Source organism: Bubalus kerabau, chromosome 7 (genome assembly GCF_029407905.1).
Source record: "Bubalus kerabau isolate K-KA32 ecotype Philippines breed swamp buffalo chromosome 7, PCC_UOA_SB_1v2, whole genome shotgun sequence".
Classification (NCBI taxonomy): domain Eukaryota; kingdom Metazoa; phylum Chordata; class Mammalia; order Artiodactyla; family Bovidae; genus Bubalus; species Bubalus kerabau.
This window is the reverse complement of record NC_073630.1, coordinates 70,585,520-70,608,724: the sequence shown is the minus strand read 5'-3', so window position 1 is coordinate 70,608,724 and position 23,205 is coordinate 70,585,520. Positions and strand designations below refer to the sequence as shown.

At 40.7% G+C, this 23,205-nt stretch overlaps 1 protein-coding gene across 4 annotated transcripts in view; it reads left to right on the top strand.

Moving 5' to 3' along the window:
- The window catches only part of CORIN (corin, serine peptidase), a 268,724-nt gene that overhangs the window by 144,442 nt on the left and 101,077 nt on the right, over positions 1-23,205 (top strand). For 3 of the 4 annotated variants that reach the window (XM_055588487.1, XM_055588485.1, XM_055588486.1), the window contains exon 6: positions 17,204-17,317. The exons of the other annotated variant lie outside the window; for it this stretch is intronic. In XM_055588487.1, the coding sequence (XP_055444462.1) occupies positions 17,204-17,317 (114 nt within the window). The remainder of the gene's footprint in view (positions 1-17,203; positions 17,318-23,205) is intronic. 4 annotated transcript variants of the gene reach the window in all.

Sequence of the window (23,205 nt, the reverse complement as noted above, 5' to 3'; positions counted from 1 at the left end):
TGTGAACATCCATGCAAGATTAGAGAGATGCTCTGTTGCTGGCTTTCAAAGTGAAGGAAGGAGACCAAAAGCCAGGGAAGGGGGGCCCAGCCACTAGAAACTGGAAAAGGCAAGGAAACAGATTCTCCCCCAGAGCCTCCAGAAGGGAAGACACACTTGCCAGCATCTTTATTTTAGCCCAGCAAGAACCATGTCAGACTTCTGACCTGCAAAACCTGTGAGACAATAAACTTCTGTTTTAAGCCACCCAGTTTGGGATAATTCTTTACAACAGAATTGAAAACTAGTCCAGAGCCCTTGAGTGTTTATATTAAATGCATGGGCTTTGGAATTAAATTACTTGGGTTTTAGTAAGTAGCGACTGAGCGACCTCACTTCACTTCACTTCTGCTACTTATTAGATATGTAATGGGAAAAAGTGATCGACTTTTCCAAGTCTTGGTCTCATCCTCTGATGAGATTATCAACTCATGGCTGTGTTCTTAGGTATGTTGTTGTTCAGTCCCTCAGTCATGTCCAACTCTTTGTGAGCCCATGGACTGCAGCATGCCAGGCTTCCCTGTCTGGCCTTCACCATGTGCCGGAGCTTGCTCAAACTCACGTGCATTGAGTCGGTGTTGCCATCCAACCATCTCATCCTCTGTTTTCCCCTTCTCCTCCTGCCTTCAATCTTTCCCAGCATCAGGGTCTTTTCTAGCAAGTCGGCTTTTCGCATCAGGTGGCCAAAGGATTGGAGCTTCAGCTTCAGCATCAGTCCTTCCAATGAATATTCAGGATTGATTTCCTTTAGGATTGACTGGTTTGATCTTGCAGTCCAAGGGACTCTCAAGTCTTCTCCAACACCACAGTTCAAAAGCATCAATTCTTTGGCACTCAGCCTTCTTTATGGTCCAACTCTCACATCCATACATGACTACTGGAAAAACCATAGCCTTGACTAGACGGACCTTTGTTGGCAAAGAAGTGTCTCTGCTTTTTTGTTTCTCATAGCTTCTCTTTCAAGGAGCAAGTGTCTTTTAATTTCATGGCTGCGGTCACCATTCACAGAGATTTTGGAGCCCAAGAAAATAAAGTCTTTCACTGTTTCCATTGCTTTCCCATGTATTTGCCATGAAGTTCTTAGGTATAAATTAAGGCAAAGCTTTTCAGACATTGCCTGATAAAGAGAATGTGTTTGATCAGTATTAGCTTATGGTCGTGGGTATCTAATCCTGGGTGGGATTTTTAGCAAGAGAGGATCTCTCACCTCTCTGATTCCCGTGGAGTTCACTGCCCCAGCCTCTGTGGTCCCTACTGCTCCCGTGTTGACCCTCACTCCTCTGGGGCCTTTGTACCCAGGTATGTCCTTGCTGGGGCCCAGTTTAGATTTTTCCTAATTTTTATACTAATTTTTCCTAATTTTTTATAGTAATGTTTAAATATCTTAAAAAAAAAATATATATATATATATATAAGTATTTACAAAGTGCTCTCTCTGGAGATATTGATCATTGATAATGACCTGTCTCTTGTAGTGTCTATAAGGCCTTATGCTTTCTGTCATGCCCCTCAATGTGCCTTTTGCTGACAGACCCCAGGATTCTAAGTTGGTTGAGTAAACGAGGAGTCCCCGGGAACTGCCTTTTAATGGTCGAGTTTTGGCATAAGTTAAATGAATAAAATTCAGCTGGGAAATATTTTAGGCAGTGAGATCTCCCAAGGGCCCTTTGAATCAAGCCAAATTTTACAGAGTATCTGGCCTCCTTTTCTGTCTACTTGTAAACGGCCCTGGAATGGCCATTTTCTAAGGGGGATAGTTGCAGAGAAAAGTTGGCAGTTTTCTTCACAGTTCTTAGAGCAGAAAAGTTTGTAGCTTATGACTGACATGTCAGAAGAACTTTTCTGCAATGGGGAAGCCTTTTATTTCAATGTGGGTGCCATGGTGAGACCTTCTAAAGGCATTTGTAAATGAGATTATCTGGTAATGAGATCACCTGCTGAAAAATCATTTCCATTCCACAAAAATCACATTAAGTACAAGTGACAATTCTAAAAATGTACATAAAGCCATTTGAAATAAAGCTAATAACTGGATTTCTGAAATTATTGGTTGCTATGAGAATGGAAGAAGTCAATTCTGACGTAATCGCACCAAGCACTTTGTTCCATATAATGCATTGGTCTGTGAGAATTCTTATTTTTGTGTCTGTATTTGAAGTAAAAATGATTTTTAATGTGATTTTATTTTTAATTTTAACTTTTTTTTTTGGCTGCATGGCATGTGGGATCTTATTTCCCCAACCAGGGATAGAACCCATTCCCCCTACATTGGAAGTGCGGAGTCTTAACCGCTGGCCTGCTAGGGAAGTCCCATTATCTTATTGAACATAATTAGTACAGATGCGCAAAATACAATTGTTTTCCATCACTGTCACATATCCAGACACTTGTCATAGTTGTAGCGTGGGCTTTGTGCTTTACTTTGCTTCAGGATGTGGTCTCCCTCTGGTGGTCAGTGTTAAGAAAGTGACTGGCTGAAAGTAACTATCCAACTTCTTCCCTTTGCTGTTTTACTGAAGCTTAAATTTGGAAAGCATCTCGAGAGTTCTTTTATTCTGCTTCACTAAATACAGATCAGGTTGTGTGTATAATATTTGACCATTTCAGCAATATGAGAAGTATCATATGAAACGATAAACAGGAATGATAACCTAGCAAAAATTAGTCAGTCAATCTGTAGCCTTTCACCCATGGCCATATAGGCCATGGCAAAATCAGTTTTGAGTATTAGGAAGCCTGACTTGATTTCCGTATCTCTGTGGCCTATTTTTGGCATGCCTTGACCAGTCTTAATTTTGGCCATGGTATTTTCCTTCTACTCTAGATAGGTTCTGGGCTGAGTGCAAAGTTTATTTAGCCACACTCTGTGTCCATTGCTCTTTAGGGCCTATGGCTATCGCAGGAAACTAAACAGACTGAATCTCTGCCCTCCTACAGTTTCTGTCCTATGACCCAGTTTATGAAGACATAAGCCATAAAGGCTGATATAGTTGACTTCACATACATGTAAAACGTTTCTAGAGCTGAAAAGACTGTGAATTTAAAAGACCAGTAAGTGACAGTCTAGGGAAAAATAATTGAAGCAGATGGAGTCTCAATAAATCAATAAGGAAGAAAACCAATAGAAAAATGTGCCAAAGATACAATTAGGAAGAACTTTTTATTCCTCTGTAGTAAGAATTGGCAGAAGTGCGATACCATGATTTCAAATTTACCCAGTTATAGACACGAGCAAAGGATGCCTTTTAGAAAAGAGGAGCCTCCCATCTGGAATTCCCTATGAATTCCCACAGCCTGCCAGGTGGAGAAGGTCCCAGGCTGAGTTCTCCCCTCTGGCGCCAACAGCGTCTGTATACTGAGTACGGCTGCCATCTTGTGTTTCTTCTTGGCAACTGCACGCTCCGTATCCTTTTGACAGGTGGGAGAAAACGGACGTTTCCCCAGGGACGGCACCCCCAGGTGAGCTCAGTACCCCCCTAACCCTGCACCACTGGGTGATACTTGTGTTACAACATTCCCCAGTATTAACCTAAGCACAGGAGGTTGATCAGTGGAGTATTTTTAGAGGAGACTACATCACTACTCGGTTTGCAGTATTGAGAGTTTATAGTGACAGGCACGTAGTTTTTGACTTTCCATTATCTGCAGCAACGTCTTTCCTCCTTTTAGGGGTAAAGTGGACCTTTCTTTACTTGACTTAGGTCTGACCTTGGTGTCAGATTGGCATTCATTTCTAGTTCTGTTTGTCTCTCCTGAAATTCCAGCCTCTCTCAAACTCTCTTCTCTTCTGCCTTGGCTCATTCCACTACTCCCCACTCTCCACCATTGACTGGATCACTGTATCTTGTGTAAAGGAGACATTATTCCTGTTTACTGTTTACAAAGGAACATCTGAAGATTTTGGAGAAAACTTTCATGTTTTCCCCCTCCCTCTGAGCTCTTGGGTACTGTGTACCCAAGTCTTCTAGTCTCAGTAAGTTGGCAGCTATGACTGTGGAATGCAAGTTAATTAAATTGTACTTATATTTAGTTTTAGGCAAGGTTGATTTTTCCATGTCAGGTTTAGTCTGTGTGGCTTTGTTATATATAATACTGGTAACCAGGGATACTAGGAGAGATTTTACGAAGCTGTGCTGTGAAGGGCATGCAGAGAAGAAAGTGGAGGAAGCACGGGAGAGAGAGTTCAGGGACCTCTGTGTTCCACCAGCATGTAAATCTTTTAAGAAGACACAAACGATTTAACAGTGAAAGTCAACTTTCCTGGAGCAATTGACTTCCTTTTTTTGGTCTATGAGCCAAAGAAAAGTTAGTAATGTTGTTATATTGGTTCCTATGGGTGTTGATCTCTTCAGACAATGCTCTTTCTCAGTTATCTTGGTTGTTGCAATGAATGACATTGCCTTCACTTCCAGGTCTAAGTGGGCAGTATTAAATCTGCAAGGTTGGCGAATAACATGCTCTAGTTATTTGCAGGTTAACTCTTTAAGCACAAGGCATTTTTCAACACTTTGTGATGGCTGTCTTTGGGAAGCGAATTACACACTTCCCAGCCTTAGTAAACAGAACGCAGTGGACTTTACATGATTTGGTGCTTGGCATTTTACGTCTGTTACTTATTAGTGTATGCTCAAAGACAGTTCCAAAATAGGTAGAATTCAGATAAGGAAACCGAAGCCCCCAAAACTTAAATAACTTGGTCAAAGCAGCACAGGTAGCCTAATTTAAATTCAAGTTTGTACCTTTTCTACAAAATGACTTTTATTTTGGCACTGTAGGGTCACTGTTACGAGTAATTGCATTTCTTGTCTGTAGACCCAATCTATGTCAGGATATTAGGATGAGTATTTATGAATTAATTTTCTCACAATTTTATTTTAATCATAATAGCATTTAGAAATGAAGTGACCTGATTATCAGGGGTGGTTTAAACTTGAAGGGTCAGGTAGCTAGAAGGATCTAGGTTTTACCAACTCTGCTTTGACTCAAACGATGGAATATGTGCTGTTCCCATGGTCTCCTGCGTGGGGGCAAGTGAATAGTTTGCTATCATCAGTTATGAGGATGGAGAGTAGAGAGGGTTTTAGGCAGAGCTTCAACCCAGGGGTTCAGAATCTTACATCCAGCTACTAGCGATCTGATCTGCCAAATTGATAGATCCTACAGTATCTTGAAGATAATGATAATGTTTGGAATACTCTGTTACAGTAATTAACAATAATTAACAGTAATGGCAGAGAAGGCAATGGCACCCCACTCCAGTACTCTTACCTGGAAAATCCCATGGATGGAGGAGCCTGGTAGGCTGTAGGCCATGGGGTCACTAAGAGTAGGACACGACTGAGCGACTTCCCTTTAACTTTTCACTTTCATGCATTGGAGAAGGAAATGGCAACCCACTCCAGTGTTCTTGCCTGGAGAATCCCAGGGACGGGGGAGCCTGGTGGGCTGCCGTCTATGGGGTCGCACAGAGTCGGACACGACTGAAGCGACTTAGCAGCAGCAGCAGCAACAGTAATGGAGAATAGGTGGGAAAGTGGTATGGTACAGTCTTCATGGGATTAGAAGTGAATTTTTAGGCTCTAAGGTAGAACTGTAATCTTTTTAAATAGAAGTATAGTTGAATTGGAGAAGGCAATGGCACCCGACTCCAGTACTCTTGCCTGGAAAATCCCATGGACAGAGGAGCCTGGTAGGCTGCAGTCCATGGGGTCGCTAAGAGTCGGACACGACTGAGCGACTTCACTTTCACTTTTCACTTTCACTCATTGGAGAAGGCAATGGCACCCGACTCCAGTACTCTTGCCTGGAGAATCCCAGGGACAGGGGAGCCTGGTGGGCTGCCGTCTATGGGGTCGCACAGAGTCGGACACGACTGAAGTGACTTAGCATAGCATAGCATAGCATAGTTGAATTACAATGTTGTATTAGTTTCAGGTGTACAACAAAGTGATTCTCATATATATATATATATATATATATTTTATAGTAGTGTAAATTGCTTAGTTATGTGTGACTCTTTGCAACCCCACAGACTGTAGCCTGCCAGGCTCCTCTGTCCATGGGATTCTCTAGGCAAGAATACTGGAGTGGGTTGCCATTCCCTTCTCCAGAGGATATTCCTGACCCAGGGATCAAACCTAGGTCCCCTGGATCACAGGCAGATTCTTTACCATTTGAGCTACAAGGAAGCTCTTGCTCGCGCGCGCTCTCTCTCTCTCTCTCTCTATATATATATATAGTTTTTCAGGTTCTTTCCCTTTATAGTTTATTACAAAATTTTGAATATAGTTCCTGTGCTGTGCTGTAGGTCCTTGTTGATTATCAGTTTTATTTATAGTAGTATGCATATATTAATAGCAATCTCCTAATTTATTCCTGTAATGTGTTCTTGAAAGATATTTTTTCAAGGTTTGTTCCTTGGGAATTTCTAAACATGTATATGTTTATTCTATTTCTGGGTCTCAAGTCCCACAGTACTGCAAAGTCATAGATAATTTATTCAAACTTTTACATTGTTAGTACATAAAATGGACAAAGGTAAAAGAAACTGGGATTAAAAAGAAATTTGGTTTGAGTTGAAAATGGCATTTGCACCTGTGAACTTATAAAATGATATCAGTTCAGTTTGTATAGCCCAAAAATTAAGAAAAATACCCTGCGATGGCTCTTCAATCTGATTATTTTTCTATGTTTGTCTTTCTTCTACGTCTTTCCATAGATGTTGTGACTGAGTTTTACACATTTAATAAAGATCTGAAAAATGTTAATATGTATAACATTTTAGATACTACCATGTGCATACACAAGACTGTTATTTTCTTTCCAAGTCATATATAATCTCCTTTATTTCTCTTAGGTTTATATGCACACATTAACTCTTTTATAGAAGACATCCTACCTTTGTTTGAAATTTGTCAAAGGTAGTGTGTATAGTGTACTGTCATTTTCAGTTTTATGAGTCATAATGAATAATGGCAAAATGTGATTTGAGACAGCCATATGTTTGGAGAAAAACCTCAAAAATACTTTGAAGTGCCACTGAGAATTACTTGAGTATAAGATGTAGGTTTTATTTCCCAAAGCAAGTTTATAAAGTATAACTCCCCTAAATGTTGGAGTAATTATCTCTGAATTTAGAAATCTCTGCCTGCCTGATAATAATTCCTGACAGGAGGGTCCAAATTTTTTATGTTCTTTAGAAGCTATGTTTCTGCATTTATTTGCATGAAATAATAAATAGCAGATTTCTGTCATATATCTTAGTTTCCAGTGGGTTTTTTTTTTTTTTTTTTTTTTTTTACCAAATTGGCTCTTAGAGCTCTATTTAAGACGTTTAGACCCTAAAACTTGAGGTAGTAAACTTGTATATTCCCTTAATTAGACAATACCTGTTTGAAAGTTGTTTCTCTCATTTCAGAAATTTTCCTTTCTCTTCTCTTTCTCAACTGTTGAATGAATAGAGATTCCTTTTCAAAGAGTTTCTTCAGACTTCTGCTTGGCAGTCTATTTCTGCCAGTCTCTGACCATAAAGCTTGACTTCCTGCTTTTTACTCTGCTCTTTCTTTACTTTCTCCCCTGTCTAATTAGATTTAAAATCCACTGGCCACGGTTTTATCTAACTTTATTTTATACTGTGATTTTACTTGAGGTGTTGGGTGATGACATGAGCTACTTTCTAAACTCTATTTCCATCCCTTCTGCTATCAGAGTGCTTCCAGTTACAAATCTATTCTTGTTTCCTGCTAATGATTTTTAGATAATTTTACAATGACTGTTATTTTTTTTTCCAAAATGATAGATCTTTCATGCTGTTGGACAGGCAATAAGTATCCTTAACTCTATTTTCAGAAATTTAAGGTGAAGGCCAGCTGGCAAAGTTTCCACTCAGTCAAAGCATAGCTTTATTTCAGAGGGGGGAAAAAAATGAGTCAAGGAGTAACTCAGTCTTAAGGACATTTAATTGGGGGAGTTGTTTTGAACTTGCTTTGAACATTGGTTTGGCAGAGATGATTTCTCACTAATAAAAACAAGTTATATAATAGGCACTGAGTTGGACTGTAGTGAGGGGATTGGTTTTACCTTGTCTTTGCAGCAAGGTGTTTGCAGATCCTAAAGGAGGAAACCACGTGGCACTTCTATTTTTAGAGTATCTAAGTGAAGAACTCTCTCAATGCATTTATACAACAGGCATTACTGACCACCTAAGACATACTACCTTGGAACAAAGATGTTGAAAGGTACTAATGGAAACATTTGCTTCCTCTGCAATGAAAGAAAAAATCTGTGTAATAGATGTTGTGTTATCATCTGTGCATTCTCAGAAAAGGGAGAGCAGCCTTGAGGAGAGAACGATTGAGCAGAGACTGTGTGATCACCCAGGGCAAGGCAGCATGGTGGAAGTGTGTGAAGGGGTAGAGACATCTCCCAAGGTTTGGAAGGGGCCTGGGCTTTGGCCTGTCCCCTATGTAGCAGGGACTGGTGAGCACTTGCTGGGGGGAAGGACAGGGCTCAGAGAGGAACAGCTCTGTGGGGCAGCCAGGAAAGCTGACATCAGGGACCAGGGCCCTGGCATGACTGTGGCGAGGCAGTGACATGGCAGAGCATCCTGTCTACCATGAGGGCTTAGCATCATGAACCCCTCAGCTATTCTCTAAGGAATTAAAGCTAAGCCCCTTCCTCTATTCTTAATCCTTGTACCACCTAAGGTGGGAGAGGCCCCCTGAAGCATGCCTGAGTACTATTTCTTTGCACTTTTTTGAGTGGGAGAGTATGTACTAATTTGACTTAGAAAAATAGTGATGTGGCATTTCTTGCCTCGTAGTGTGAGGGAGTTAGACCCGCACCCACTGCTCCTTCAGGAAGGGCTGGTCTGAGCTCACTGTGGCCCTAGGTCTCAACTCTCACATGTATTTCTCCTGTTTTAGACCTTTCCTGAACTCCCCACCTCCCACACCCGCCCCACTCCGAAGGTTACTTATCTTGTATCCCCTTCTTTCAAGTTTAAGTAAAATGAAAAACCAGTCTATAATTAAATTCAGGGCTAAGTATTCATTGCCAAGAAAATGAAGTAAAATGTAAGCTCTCTTAGACATGAACTGAACACTTAAAATCTTAAGGGTGAAGGGGTTTTCAAATTTGTTTTTGGCAGCAGAAACCCATTTCAAAGGAAATTATACATAGACTCAAATACACAAACCTCCTCCACTTCAACCAGAGAGTTGAACTCTCTGGTAGAACTCTGTGGTTGAAGTGGAGGAGGGTGACTCAGACACCCCCTTCACCCATGGTGTGGCCCCAAATTCCCTTTCCTTGGTACCCTGGTGTTCATCTAAAAGCCACCATGTTAGCCCAAGGAATGGGTACTGTGGGTGGAGGTGTTGGGAGAATGTTAGACACAGTACCACAGGTCAGTGGGGAAGATTATTTTAGGTAGAAGGGCCTTTGATATTCATTGTTCTAACATAGGAACAGATGCTGCTCAGAAGCCAGACTTGTCCGTGGGTTTGAGTGAGTGTCCTGCTAGTACACAGTGCAACTCTCCTATTTCACCAGCAGTTTATTCCTCTGGCAGTTAAAAGGACAAAATTGTAGGATACCTATTGCTTATCCAGGTAGAACCAATAAATAGGAGCAATCATGTAGTCCTGCTGGGCACCTTAAATTCTAAGTCTTCATTTATTCATTTAACAAATATTTAATTCCACTCTAGACTCAGTACACAACGGTGAGAAAAACTGATGAAGCTCCTTCTCTCAAGGAGCTTACATTCTAGAAAGGAGAGAGTATAAGCAAACAAATACATATCTTCTGCTAATATCAATTATATGAGTCATGAAATAATAGGAATTCATTTGAGTCCTGATGGGGCTATTAGAAGTGACTAGCACATGTACCCCACATTTAACAGGTGTCTAATAGATGAAGAAGAGGAAGGAGAGAATGAGAAGGATTACTAACCTTGGAAGATAGATACTTCTGAGGAAGTCACATTGCAGTGTTGGGGTTAAAGGGACAGGCAGCTATAATACAGGCTTCAATTTATATTGTAAATATATTCCTGATGTTGATGATCCTCCATCCCTGAGCTCCTGTATCTTCAAGAGCGGTCATAGTTTATTTGACCTGTGGCAACCTGGAAGCAGAGCTTAATACCACTCCATGCTCCCTGCAGAGAATGTACTCACACAAAAGCATTAAAAACCACATTTCTAATGATATTGATGAACCTATTTTCAGGGCAGGAATGGAGATGCAGACATAGAGAATGGACTGTGGACATATCAGAGGAAGGAGAGGGTGGGAAGAACTGAGACAGTAGCGTTGACATATATACACTAGCATGTGTGAAATAGCTATCTAGTGGGAACTGCTGTATAGAATGGGAGCTCAGCTCAGTGCTCTGTGATGACCTGGAGGGATGAGGGTGGGGTGGGAGGGAGGCTCAATAGGGAAAGGATGTATGTATACTTTGGTTGTTTCACGTTGTTATACAGCAGAAACCAAAACAACACTGTAAAGCAATAATACTCCCATTTTAAAAAGCACATTTCTTTTTTGCCCCACTTCCCTTGTAGTTTACTGCCCCACTGGATTATTCTCTTCTGGAGCAAACATGTTGTCCTTTCATTCTGAGTTACTTCCTCTCCTCTCATTCTCTCTTGAACATATGCCATCAGACTTTTGTTCTCACTGCTCCATTGAAGCTGCTCTTACCTGTGTCCCCATTTCTCAGTTTTGTCTTACCTGACCCATCAGCAGGTCCCTTCTGGCGCAGCAGATCACTTCCTCCTCTTTGATATCTTCTCCTTCACTTGACTTCCAGGATAACACATCACGTGTTGGGTTTCCTCCTACCGCCTTCTCAGCCTCTTCTCTGGCTTCTCCTCTTCCCTGTAGCCGTTACTCATGGAGTAGTTCAGCCCTCATTCATCTTCTCTGCCCCATCTCACTGAGTCTCACTTTTCTCTCTCTTCACCAACCATTCCCCTCACGAACCATCTCACCTAGGCATTACTGGCTTTAAATTGATTTGCTGATGACTCATACTTTTATAGTTGTAGTCCTGTCCTCTTTCCAGGACTTTGAACTTATGTATCCAGTTTTCTCCTCAGCATTTCCACTTGGGTGTCTACTTGACATGTCAGACTCAACATGTCCAAATTGTAACTTCTGATCTTTTTCCCCTGTAGTCTTGCTGCTTCAGTTGTCTCCCCCATCTCAGCAGATGCCAGCTCCTGTTGTTTGGCTGGGTGGAAACTTAAACACCATTGGCTCTTGTCTTTCCCTCACAACTCTCATCTGATGGCCCAGAAAACCCTGCTGGCTCTACTTTCAAAGTATGTCCAGCATCTAATGATGTCTCGGCCTCTCCACTGTTATCCCCTCTGAGCCCCCATCATCTCTTTTTAGATTAAATCCAGTAGGCTCCTACCTATTATCCCTGCTGCTTCTGTGGCTTCTCTGGAATATTTTCAGCACAACAAGCAGAGATCCTTGAAAACAAGTCAGATCATGCCACTCTTCACTCATCAGTCATAAGTGTAATGACTCTTATTGTCTAACTACAAAATCTTTGCAAAGCCTCGTGTTTGGGCCTTCCTGTCTTCTCTGCCTCATCCCTTGCTTCTTCACCCCTTTACTGTGTCTGCCTTAGCCACTTGGTCTCCTTGGTGTTCCCCATACCTGCCAGCTGTGTTCTGGCCTGATGGTCTTTGCTTCTGCCCTGAAATCTTCCCCTGAGATTTCATTAACTCCCTCCATCTTTGAAGGTGCTGTTCAGATGTCAACTTTCAATGAGGCCTGCCCTGGCACCCTAATTAACTTGGAGGCCTGTCCTACCCCACACCCACATCTGCTATCTCTCTGTTGTACTCTTTTGCTTTATGGCCCTTATCATATTCTAACCTAATATATAATAATTTTCTTATTTATTATGTTCATTGATATTATATTCTCCATAGAATATAGTCTTTACAAAGCAAGGGATCTTTCTGTATTCATGCTCCTAGAAGAATGACAAATTGGTTAAATAAATGAGTGGAAAAAACTTAGAAAGCAACATAATCCTTGTCAATCCCATATGGCAGATAGGGGAAGTGATTATGCCTCCCACTGACAACTTGAAATGTCCCTTTAGATATTTCTGTTTTCCAAAAGGTCTTCTCTACATTGTGCCTCAGGGAGATTCAACCAAGTTTTTAATCTCTCTTTCTCTCCCCAAGACATTGCCCGACTTCACTGGCTCCTCTCTCTCTATGCAGATTTCATTCTTTTCATACAGAGCTTTCTGTAATCCATCCATACCTACTCTAGATTTCTTGAAAGTGGAAGTGTGAATCTCTCAGTCATGTCCGACTCTTTGAGACCCAGTGGACTGTGGCTTCCAACAAAAGGAAGGGCCTTCCAGTTCACATGACTTAGAGGGCAGAGTAAAGACAAAGTTAATTATTGAGCACCCACTTGGATTTCCTCTCTCCTTTCTCACCCCTTGGGCTTCTGTCCCTTGGTTGGAAAGATGCCCTGGAGAAGGAAATGGCAACCCACCCCAGTATTCTTGGCTGGGAAATCCTATGGACAGAGGAACCTGGTGGGCTGCACTCCATGGGGTCACAAAGAGTGGGATGCAACTTGGCGACTAAACAACTACAACGTTCACCTCTTACCTTTCACCGCACTCCTTTTATCAACCTATTGTAGGGAAATACAATTCTCTTTCCAAGAAGTATTCTTGTCTCACCTCATTCTTTTTCATATGGTCGAATAGCTTTGTAAAACGTAAGAGCAATGGTGGTTTATAGTAACTTGATTTTGAGCAGCATGTGGAATGAAGGGCTGACAAACTCTCGGTCAGTAGAGGCTCAGGCGATGATGCTGTTGTGTGCCAGGTTGCTTTACTCTTCAGAGGTAGAGTTGAATTTGAGCTTTAGGCTTTAAGCAAGGACTCAAAGGCATGGTGAATGAGGATACTTTGCAGGCAGACACCAGTGAGTACTTTCTGAGAAAAGACTCTAAAAGTTAACAAGCAAAGTAATGAGAGGATTTGCTGATATACATGCTGTATTACAGACAGAGAGACCTGAGAGGCCTGGAAACAATTGCAGAAAATCTGAAGTTTGTTTCAGGCTATAGGTGTTATTTCAGCAGTTTGTTATCAGAAGCAAAAAGACTGAAAAGAGCGGATCATCCTCAGGGGTATATACTCTTCAGAATCCATGAGATTCTGAAGCCCAAGTGATTCATAATTGTCCTCTTCATTAAGATATGTAAACTAGTATCTTAAGCAATATATCTTTGATTACTGCTATTAGTGTATTAATATTAATTGTCATATGTGTAAATGGAAGTAATTTTGGTGATGAAGCATCTTTAGTTAGTAAAATTTCTTTATTAGGTGATGGTCAGTAGAATATATGCTACATGAAGGTGAAGTCGTTTTGTTTTCTTTACTGCTGTATCTGGCATTACTGCTAGAGTAATGCTTAGCACATAGGAGCTAGTTAATATTTTCTCAATCAATGAATGAAACTGCCATTGATCTAAAGTCCAATTTATACACAGAATTATAGATGATGTTAATGAAAATGATGTCAAGATTGGATAGCATGACTTCACCTCTGGGAATATCCCTTTGTCATCTTAAAAACTCAGTCTAAAGGCTATTGGAAGATGAATGTTACGAGACAGTGACATTTATGGTTGAAAATCTCTCCAAAAACATGTTAAGAGCTCTCCCAGGGTGTTTTCTAAAAAATTGAGAGCTCACAAAGAATGTCATCTCATCTGGTCTAGTTTACCTGAAGGACAGATTATTTATCTTTTGTTTAGAAATGAAAAGGCAAGTTTGTGTTTTTACCTGAACCTGGTATCCTTGAACTGAATGCCTATCAACTGTGCAGAGAGTGGCTGTGGTGGGAAGGATTGGGTCTAGAGCCCGGACCTCACGACTCTGGGGTGTTTTCATGTATTCTTAGCTCCATGGCTTTGGGCAATTGCAGTCTTAAGCACACAATGCTCTAGTTTCTCTGTTTGTAAACTACCACTTACCCTGAGGAAGTTGTGATAGAATTCTTACCTGTGTAGTTATTGAGCTCTTTAGAACTTCTAAATGAGATATGTCTGAAATGTTTTGCTAGTTGAACTGTTTTACACAAATACAAACAGTTTTACACAAAAGTGAAGATTCTGAATACAGGTTAAGAAGACATCAAACAGAAGGAGAATGTACAAAGCTATCCTAACTGTACAAAGAATATTGATTAATGAAGCTGTGAATGAACATCCAAAGGACTTGCAAAGGGAGAATAAGAATAAAGAAACAATTTTCAGTGTCTTAAAATCACGGACAGCCACTTCTCCAACTGAGAAACCACACAAAAGAAGTCAGTTTCTGCTGAATCAGCAAAGACACGGGATATCAGTAATCAAAACATGTCAGCAATGCCATGTTTTAAATTTGATCCAGATTTTATAGATCCTTACACAAATATGGCTTTATTGGAGTAAAATATATGGGGGTCTTAGAGATGAAGCCTAGATGTTAGGAGCTATTTAATGTTGAACTTTGAGCCACATTTCCCAAGGAATCATCAAACCACAATGTAGGGAATGCAGTCATTCTTCTGAGGGGTTGCAGCTGCTTAAATGCAGACAGATGGAATTTCTGCACTTTCTAGTGTAGTTCAGAAACAATCTCACAATAGGATGCACACTTCTTGAAAACTTTCTCTTAACCCTAAAGAGAGGCTATTGTATAGACTGGCCAGTAATATCTTTACTGTTTTGGTTTTTCATTTTATATCTGGTTTCCTGTATAGTCTTGAGGAGTTTCTGTCTGTAGCTAGAGGAGTGCAATTCTGGGCTGAGTCCTCTCAGTTCAGTTCAGTTCAGTTGCTCAGTCATGTCTGATTCTTTGTGACCCCATGAACCACAGCATGCCAGGCCTTCTTGTCCATCACCAACTCCCGGAGTCCACCCAAACTCATGTCCATTGAGTCAGTGATGCCATCCAACCATCTCATCCTCTGTCATCCCCTTCTCCTCCTCTAAGACTCTATAAAGCTTAAGCTTGTTGCATGTCTCGGCAATTGAAATCCATAGATGCCATTTGTACTGATTCAGAAATCATGGGATATAATGGAAATCCAGATTTTCATTGTTGATATTGTGAAGGTTACACATGAATTACCATCATAAGAAACATACCAAATTGACTGGTACTTAATGTTCAACAGGGCTTCCCTGGTGACTCAGATAGTAAAGAACCTGCCTGCAATGGAGGAGACCCAGATTTGATCCTTGGGTCAGGAAGATTCTCTGAGAAGGGAATGGCAACCCACTCCAGCATTCTTGCTTAGAGAATTCCATGGGTGGAGGAGCCTGGCAGGCTATACCCATGGGGCTGCAAAGTGTCATGTATAACTGAGCGACTAACACATTTGCACTTTCACTTAATGTTCAACAAATTGAAACTCTGATTCCTTGATAGCATTGCAAGATAATCCATTAATTGCATTTTTCCTTTGCCTTGTGGCAATATATTGTGCTCCACTGAGATGGAAATGACTTTTTCCCTTTAATTAAGAACCTCCTGAGTGCCAACCACTCTGCTGGGCAATGTGGAACATGTAAGCGTCATGGACCTTACTGCCTGGAATGTTCTGTCTGAAGTTTTCTGTATTTCAGTTTGTGAGTTAAATGTTCCCTGTTTCCTATTTCCCTTTAGTTAGACAACAAGATTCATCTCATCAAGGAATACACAGTTCAGGGAATGGTGACAGTGGCCAGGCAGGTGACCATAGGCTGATCCTGCTAACTTTTGTGGAAGGGAGAGAGAAATATTTTGGAGGCTTATATTTATTTTACCATTACTCTGAATTCAGATCTCATGAAAATAAGTTGAGTTTTTCTCTGATTATAAACATAAGACATGATCATTATAAGAACATTTGTAAAATACAGAATAAAATACAATGAAGAAAATAAAAATTACTTTCAATTTTAATACCAGAGATAATCAGAGTAACCTTAGATATGTTAATACTTCTTTCTAGGCCAAATTGTACTATGCTTTTTTAGAACTAGATGGTGTTTTTACAATTAAATTATCCTGAACTTTGGCCCAGGACTTTATTTTTTGCAATATAATTTTCAGTGGCTATAATGGTATCCCTTATATGTAGTACTAAGATTTATGTAACCAATCTTCTATTATTGCATAGCTGTTATTTCAGTTTTCGTCTTATAAACCAAGATGGTATTAATACCCTTAAATATAAAAACTTGGACTTATTCATGATGACTTACTTTGTATGAAGGCCAAGAAATAAGATTGCTGGGCCAAAGGTTATACACATTTAAAAGGCATTTGATGCAAATTGCTAAATATTGAAGTGTATTTTAACACCCATTTTGTTGAATTAATTTGTCCTTTAAGTAATGGTCTCCCTTAGAAAAATCTTTCTAGCTTCTTCTCCCACATTTTGTGTCGAATGTAATTTTGAAATAATTGAATATTTGTTGAATTTTGAGAAGAAAAAGAACATAATATTTAAAGCAAAGAATACCAAAGTGCAATCATGTTAAGGAAAAGAAAAGAAAGAAAATATTATTAGCTAATGTTGTTTCACATTCCTTATGCCAGAATAGGCTCTGACATTTTTAACTGGCATTTTTATTAAGCCAAGTTAATAAATACATTTCAGTACAAGGCATAGGGTCTCTATGCCTGTGTTCAAGCACATATCAACTATTTGTAACTAAATTTCTTTGCATGACATTGTTGTAGAAGGATTTTAAATGTTTGTTCAATAAATTTCACTTCGAAATAATTTTCGGTTATTAAAAAAAATACTGCCATTCGGTATGTTTCCGCACATAAGTTGTGCAATAGACGAGGCTGCTTGCTTGTGCTGTGAAAGCCGACTGGCGAATTTCCTTTCACTTTTCTCAGGCAAACACTTTGTATTCTTCTCAGGTAATTTTACAATTAATGTTCTGGAAAGCCAGAGAGGAATTGGTGACAATGAAACTGAGGGAGTTGGGAAACACATCTGTTGAACATCAAGAGAAGGTTTTCTTTCTGTTCTTTATTTCTCCTAATTAAAAAAAAAAAAAAACCCTCTTATTTATTTTGACATTGCTTTTCTGCCTCTCTCCTTTTTTTTAGCGCTCTGCAGAGGGGGCGAGAGCTTTCTGTGCACCAGTGGCATCTGCGTCCCCAGGAAACTGCAGTGTAACGGCTACAACGACTGCGATGACTGGAGTGACGAGGCTCATTGCAGTATGTGGCAGGCGGTGTGGGGGTTGTCTGCAGGGACATGGCTTCTATTCAGGGGCCTGGAAACCAGAGCATTCCATTGTCTAGTCCTGACAACCACCCAGTGCTTGGGTGGACTGCTGTTAGTTTGCCTTTCTTTGGTGAGCAAAGTGTTTATTTTCCCCCGCCCCACATGACAGCTGCATGTTTGCACACCTTCAAAAGCCTGATTCCATTAGGAACTTGACAGCTAGATGTGCTTTGGAACAGATCGGGCTCAAAGTGTTTTTCCTTCAAGTATCTTAAAATTGGAAAAAGGCTTTTCATTTATTTTCTTTGGGTGAGGATTTTTGTTTTTGTTTTTAAAGTTCTAAGAGTATAAAGGTCAACTTTTTAAAAAAAAAGAAGGATATTTTTAATAGGAACATTTTTTACCCTCATGATTTTTAACATTCGTGACACAGAAGACTCAAAATGTCTTGTTTGTTTATGCTTCCTCTCAGCCTGGAGAGAATTAAGGCACGAACCAACTGTTCTGCATCTATGGATCGGTAGATTCAGCCTTTAAACATCCTCCACTTTCTTATCATTGATTTAGTTAGTCGTTTTGACCAAAAATGGTGGTTTGTCCAATATTGTATGTGTTTGCTTGAGCTGCCTTACAAAATACCACAAGCTGAGACTTAAACAACAGAAATGTATTTTCTCACAGTTCTGGAGGCTGAAAAGACCAAGATCAAGGTCCAACAGGGTTCAGTTTCTGATGAGAGTTCTGTTCCTGGCTTGCAGGTAACTGCCATATGCCTGTGTACTCAAATAACCTCTTTGGGGGGAAAGCAAGAGAGGAAGAGAAGGGGAGAGGAGGGAGGAGGAAGGGAGGAGAGAGCTCTCGTGTGTCTCTTCCCCTTCTTATAAGGGTATCAGCTCAGTTGAATTAGGGTCCCACCCTTCTGATCTTTATCATTACTTCACAGGCCCTATCCATCATGTTGGGGATTAAAGCTTCAACATGTTGCTGAAACAGAATAGAAACACAGAGACAGACTTTTGGCTGAAATAGAAAAGAGTAGCTTTAATTGCTTTGCCAGGCAAAGGGGGCCTCAGTGCACTAATGCCCTGAACTGTGTGACCCACCCTGGAGGGGGTAGTGAGGACTTTTATAGTGTTTAGGACATGATCAGCTTATGCATAGGTCTTGGATTGGTTGGTATCAGGTAAGTTTCAAGCCTTATCAACCTTCTGGTTTCAACCAGTCTAAGGTCTGTGTTCTTGTGGTCAGCAGTTTTCATCTGGAGGCGGTCTGCTTCCTGTAAAAGCAACTTATGAGTGTGTGTCAGGCATTTATCTGTACCTTCCAGGGAACTGGGAGTTTGGTAATTCTGTCATGTGACAGAATTGTACTCTAAATTGTTACCAGTTCCCCAGCCCAACAGCTGTTCTTTGTTTCTGCTGCTGCTGCTAAGTCACTTCAGTCGTGTCCAACTCTGTGCGACCCCATAGACGGCAGCCCACCAGGCTCCACCGTCCCTGGGATTCTCCAGGCAAGAACACTGGAGTAGGTTGTCATTTCCTTCTCCAATGCATGAAAGTGAAAAGTGAAAGTGAAGTCGCTCAGTCATGTCCGACTCTTAGCGACCCCATGGACTGCAGCCTACTAGGCTCCTCCATCCATGGGATTTTCCAGGCAAGAGTACTGGAGTGGGGTGCCATTGCCTTCTTTGTTTCTACATCTTCACATTTCCCAGTCATTAACTCTTGAGTCAGACAAAGACAAGGGCACAGGGCTTGTACACAGTTTCAAATCTATAAATTTTGGGAGGACACAGTCTTTCAGTCCCCATCAAATATGTATTCAGATCTCAAATTGGTTTGCAATTATGCAACAGATAAATTGGAAAAATTAGCCTCAAGAATACATTGCAGGATCTGCCTCCAAAACAAGCCCATATACAATGGTGTTTGAATTGCTTTTTAATGGTTATATGACCAGCAATTGTTACTATAGGAAAAGCTGTGTTTTCCTTCCTGTAGGAATTGCCAAAGCTTTATAAGAGCTCCTCTCAATTGCTCACCTCAACTGAAAGATTCCTCTGGTGTGTTTACCAGGCAGGCCAACTCTTCTTCCATATGAAGGCTTCTAGGACATTTATTTGCCATAACTTTTGAAAGGCAGTATGTTGTGGTAATATTTAGTTAGGGTCAGTATTTCCCAAACTGGTATTTTATTGTACCTGAGTCTTGAAAAATGCCTGGGAAAAAGCATGAGAAATGATGTCTGTCAGATCTCTGTTGCTTCAGTCATGTCCAACTCTTTGTGACCCCATGGACTGTAACCCACTAGGTTCCTCTGTCCATGGGATTTTCCAGGCAAGAGTGGGTTGCCGTTTCCCCCTTCAGGGGATCTTCCTGACCCAGGGATTGAACCCATGTCTCCTGCAATGCCTACACTGGCAGGGGGATTCTTTTACCACTGAGCCACCTGGGAAGCCCTGATCTACATCCCAGAGAGTTAGAGTACATATTTGCTCACTAAAGTTTCTGATAAATCCCAGTTTTTTTTTTTTTTAAACATTAACTTTATCTTAACTTGGTATTTCCTCAAAATTATTTGTTTACATAATGACCTCACATTTATTCATGCATTAATTTATTTTATATAATATCTAGCATCCTATAGAATTTCAGTTATGTTGCTCATATTTTGTTAGAAATGTTTTTACTAAGATATTTGTTTTTATAATTTGGAATTCTCTCTTCAGAAAAACCTATGGTACATGATTGTACATAAAAAATATTTTTTATGGGACGTATTATATTTACATTGGGTTTCCTAGGTAACACTAGTGGTAAAGAACCCACCTGCCTGTACAGGAGACTTAAGAGAGGTGGATTCAATCCCTGGGTTGGGATGGTCCCCTGGAGGAGGGCATGGCCACCCACTCAAGTATTCTTGCTGGGAGAATCCCATGGAGAGAGGAGCCTGGCAGGCTACAGTCCACAGGGTTGCAAAGAGTTCGACACCACTGAGTGTCTGAGCACATATTTACATTAAGTAATATTGCTAGATGCCCAAGACGGGCGGGTCATGGTGGAGAGATCTGGCAGAATGTGGTCCACTGGAGAAGGGAATGGCAAACCACTTCAGTATTCTTGTCTTGAGAAGCCCATGAACAGTATGAAAAGGCAAAATGATAGGATACTGAAAGAGGAACTCCCCAGGTCAGTAGGTGCCCAATATTCTACTGGAGATCAGTGGAGAAATAACTCCAGAAAGAATGAAGGGATGGAGCCAAAGCAAAAACAACACCCAGTTGTGGATATGACTGGTGATAGAAGCAAGGTCCGATGATGTAAAGAGCAATATTGCATAGGAACCTGGAATGTCAGGTCCATGAATCAAGGCAAATTGGAAGTGGTCAAACAAGAGATGGCAAGAGTGAATGTCGACATTCTAGGAATCAGCGAACTCAAATGGACTGGAATGGGTGAATTTAACTGAGATGACCATTATATCTACTACTGCAGGCAGGAATCCTTCATAAGAAATGGAGTAGTCATCATGGTCAACAAAAGAGTCCGAAATGCAGTACTTGGATGCAATCTCAAAAATGACAGAATGATCTCTGTTCGTTTCCAAGGCAAACCATTCAATATCACAGTAATCCAAGTCTATGCCCCAACCAGTAATGCTGAAGAAGCTGAAGTTGAACAGTTCTATGAAGGCGTACAAGACCTTTTAGAACTAACATCCAAAAAAGATGTCCTTTTCATTATAGGGGACTGGAATGCAAAAGTAGGAAGTCAAGAAACACCTGGAGTAACAGGCAAATTTGGCCTTGGAATATGGAATGAAGCAGGGCAAAGACTAATAGAGTTTTGCCAAGAAAATGCACTGGTCATAGCAAACACCCTCTTCCAACAACACAAGAGAAGACTCTACACATAGACATCACCAGATGGTCAACACCGAAATCAGACTGATTATATTCTTTGCAGCCAAAGATGGAGAAGCTCTATACAGTCAACAAAAACAAGACCAGGAGCTGACTGAGGTTCAGATCATGAACTCCTTATTACCAAATTCAGACTTAAATTGAAGAAAGTAGGGAAAACCACGAGACCATTCAGGTATGACCTAAATCAAATCCCTTATGATTATACAGTGGAAGTGAGAAATAGATTTAAGGGCCTAGATCTGATAGATAGAGTGCCTGATGAACTATGGACTGAGGTTTGTGACACTGTACAGGAGACAGGGATCAAGACCATCCCCATGGAAAAGAAATGCAAAAAAGCAAAATGGCTGTCTGGGGAGGCCTTACAAATAGCTGTGAAAAGAAGAGAAGTGAAAAGCAAAGGAGAAAAGGAAAGATATAAGCATCTGAATGCAGAGTTCCAAAGAATAGCAAGAAGAGATAAGAAAGCCTTCCTCAGCGATCAATGCAAAGAAATAGAGGAAAACAACAGAATGGGAAAGACTAGAGATCTCTTCAAGAAAATTAGAGATACCAAGGGAACATTTCATGCAAAGATGGGCTCAATAAAGGACAGAAATGGTATGGACCTAACAGAAGCAGAAGATATCAAGAAGAGATGGCAAGAATACACAGAAGAACTGTACAAAAAAGACCTTCACGACCCAGATAATCACGATGGTGTGATCACTGACCTAGAGCCAGACATCCTGGAATGTGAAGTCAAGTGGGCCTTAGAAAGCATCACTATGAACAAAGCTAGTGGAGGTGATGGAATTCCAGTTGAGCTCTTTCAAATCCTGAAAGATGATGCTGTGAAAGCACTGCACTCAATATGCCAGCAAATTTGGAAGACTCAGCAGTGGCCACAGGACTGGAAAAGGTCAGTTTTCATTCCAGTCCCAAAGAAAGGCAATGCCAAAGAATGCTCAAACTACCACACAATTACACTCATCTCACATGCTAGTAAACTAATGCTCAAAATTCTCCAAGCCAGGCTTCAGCAATACGTGAACCGTGAACTTCCAGATATTCAAGCTGGTTTTAGAAAAGGCAGAGGAACCAGAGATCAAATTGCCAACATCTGCTGGATCATGGAAAAAGCAATAGAGTTCCAGAAAAACATCTATTTCTGCTTTATTGACTATGCCAAAGCCTTTGACTGTGTGGATCACAATAAACTGTGGGAAATTCTGAAAGAGATGGGTATACCAGACCACCTGACCTGCCTCTTGAGAAATTTGTATGCAGGTCAGGAAGCAACAGTTAGAACAACAGACTGGAACAACAGACTGGTTCCAAATAGGAAAAGGAGTACATCTAGGCTGTATATTGTCACCCTACTTATTTAACTTATATGCAGAGTACATCATGAGAAACGCTGGACTGGAAGAAACACAAGCTGGAATCAAGATTGCCGGGAGAAATATCAATAAGCTCAGATATGCAGATGACACCACCCTTATGGCAGAAAGTGAAGAGGAACTACAAAGCCTTTTGATGAAAGTGAAAGTGGACAGTGAAAAAGTTGGCTTAAAGCTCAACATTCAGAAAACGAAGATCATGGCATCCAGTCCCATCACTTCATGGGAAATAGATGGGGAACCAGTGAAAACAGTGTCAGACTTTATTTTTGGGGGCTCCAAAATCACTGCAAATGGTGATTGCAGCCATGAAATCAAAAGACACTTCCTCCTTGGAAGGAAAGTTATGTCCAACCTAGATAGCATATTCAAAAGCAGAGACATTACTTTGCCAACAAAGGTCCATCTAGTCAAGGCTATGGTTTATCCTGTTGTCATGTATGGATGTGAGAGTTGGACTGTGAAGAAGGCTGAGCGCCGAAGAATTGATGCTTTTGAACTGTGGTGTTGGAGAAGACTCTTGAGAGTGCCTTGGACTGCGAGGAGATCCAACCAGTCCATTCTGAAGGAGATC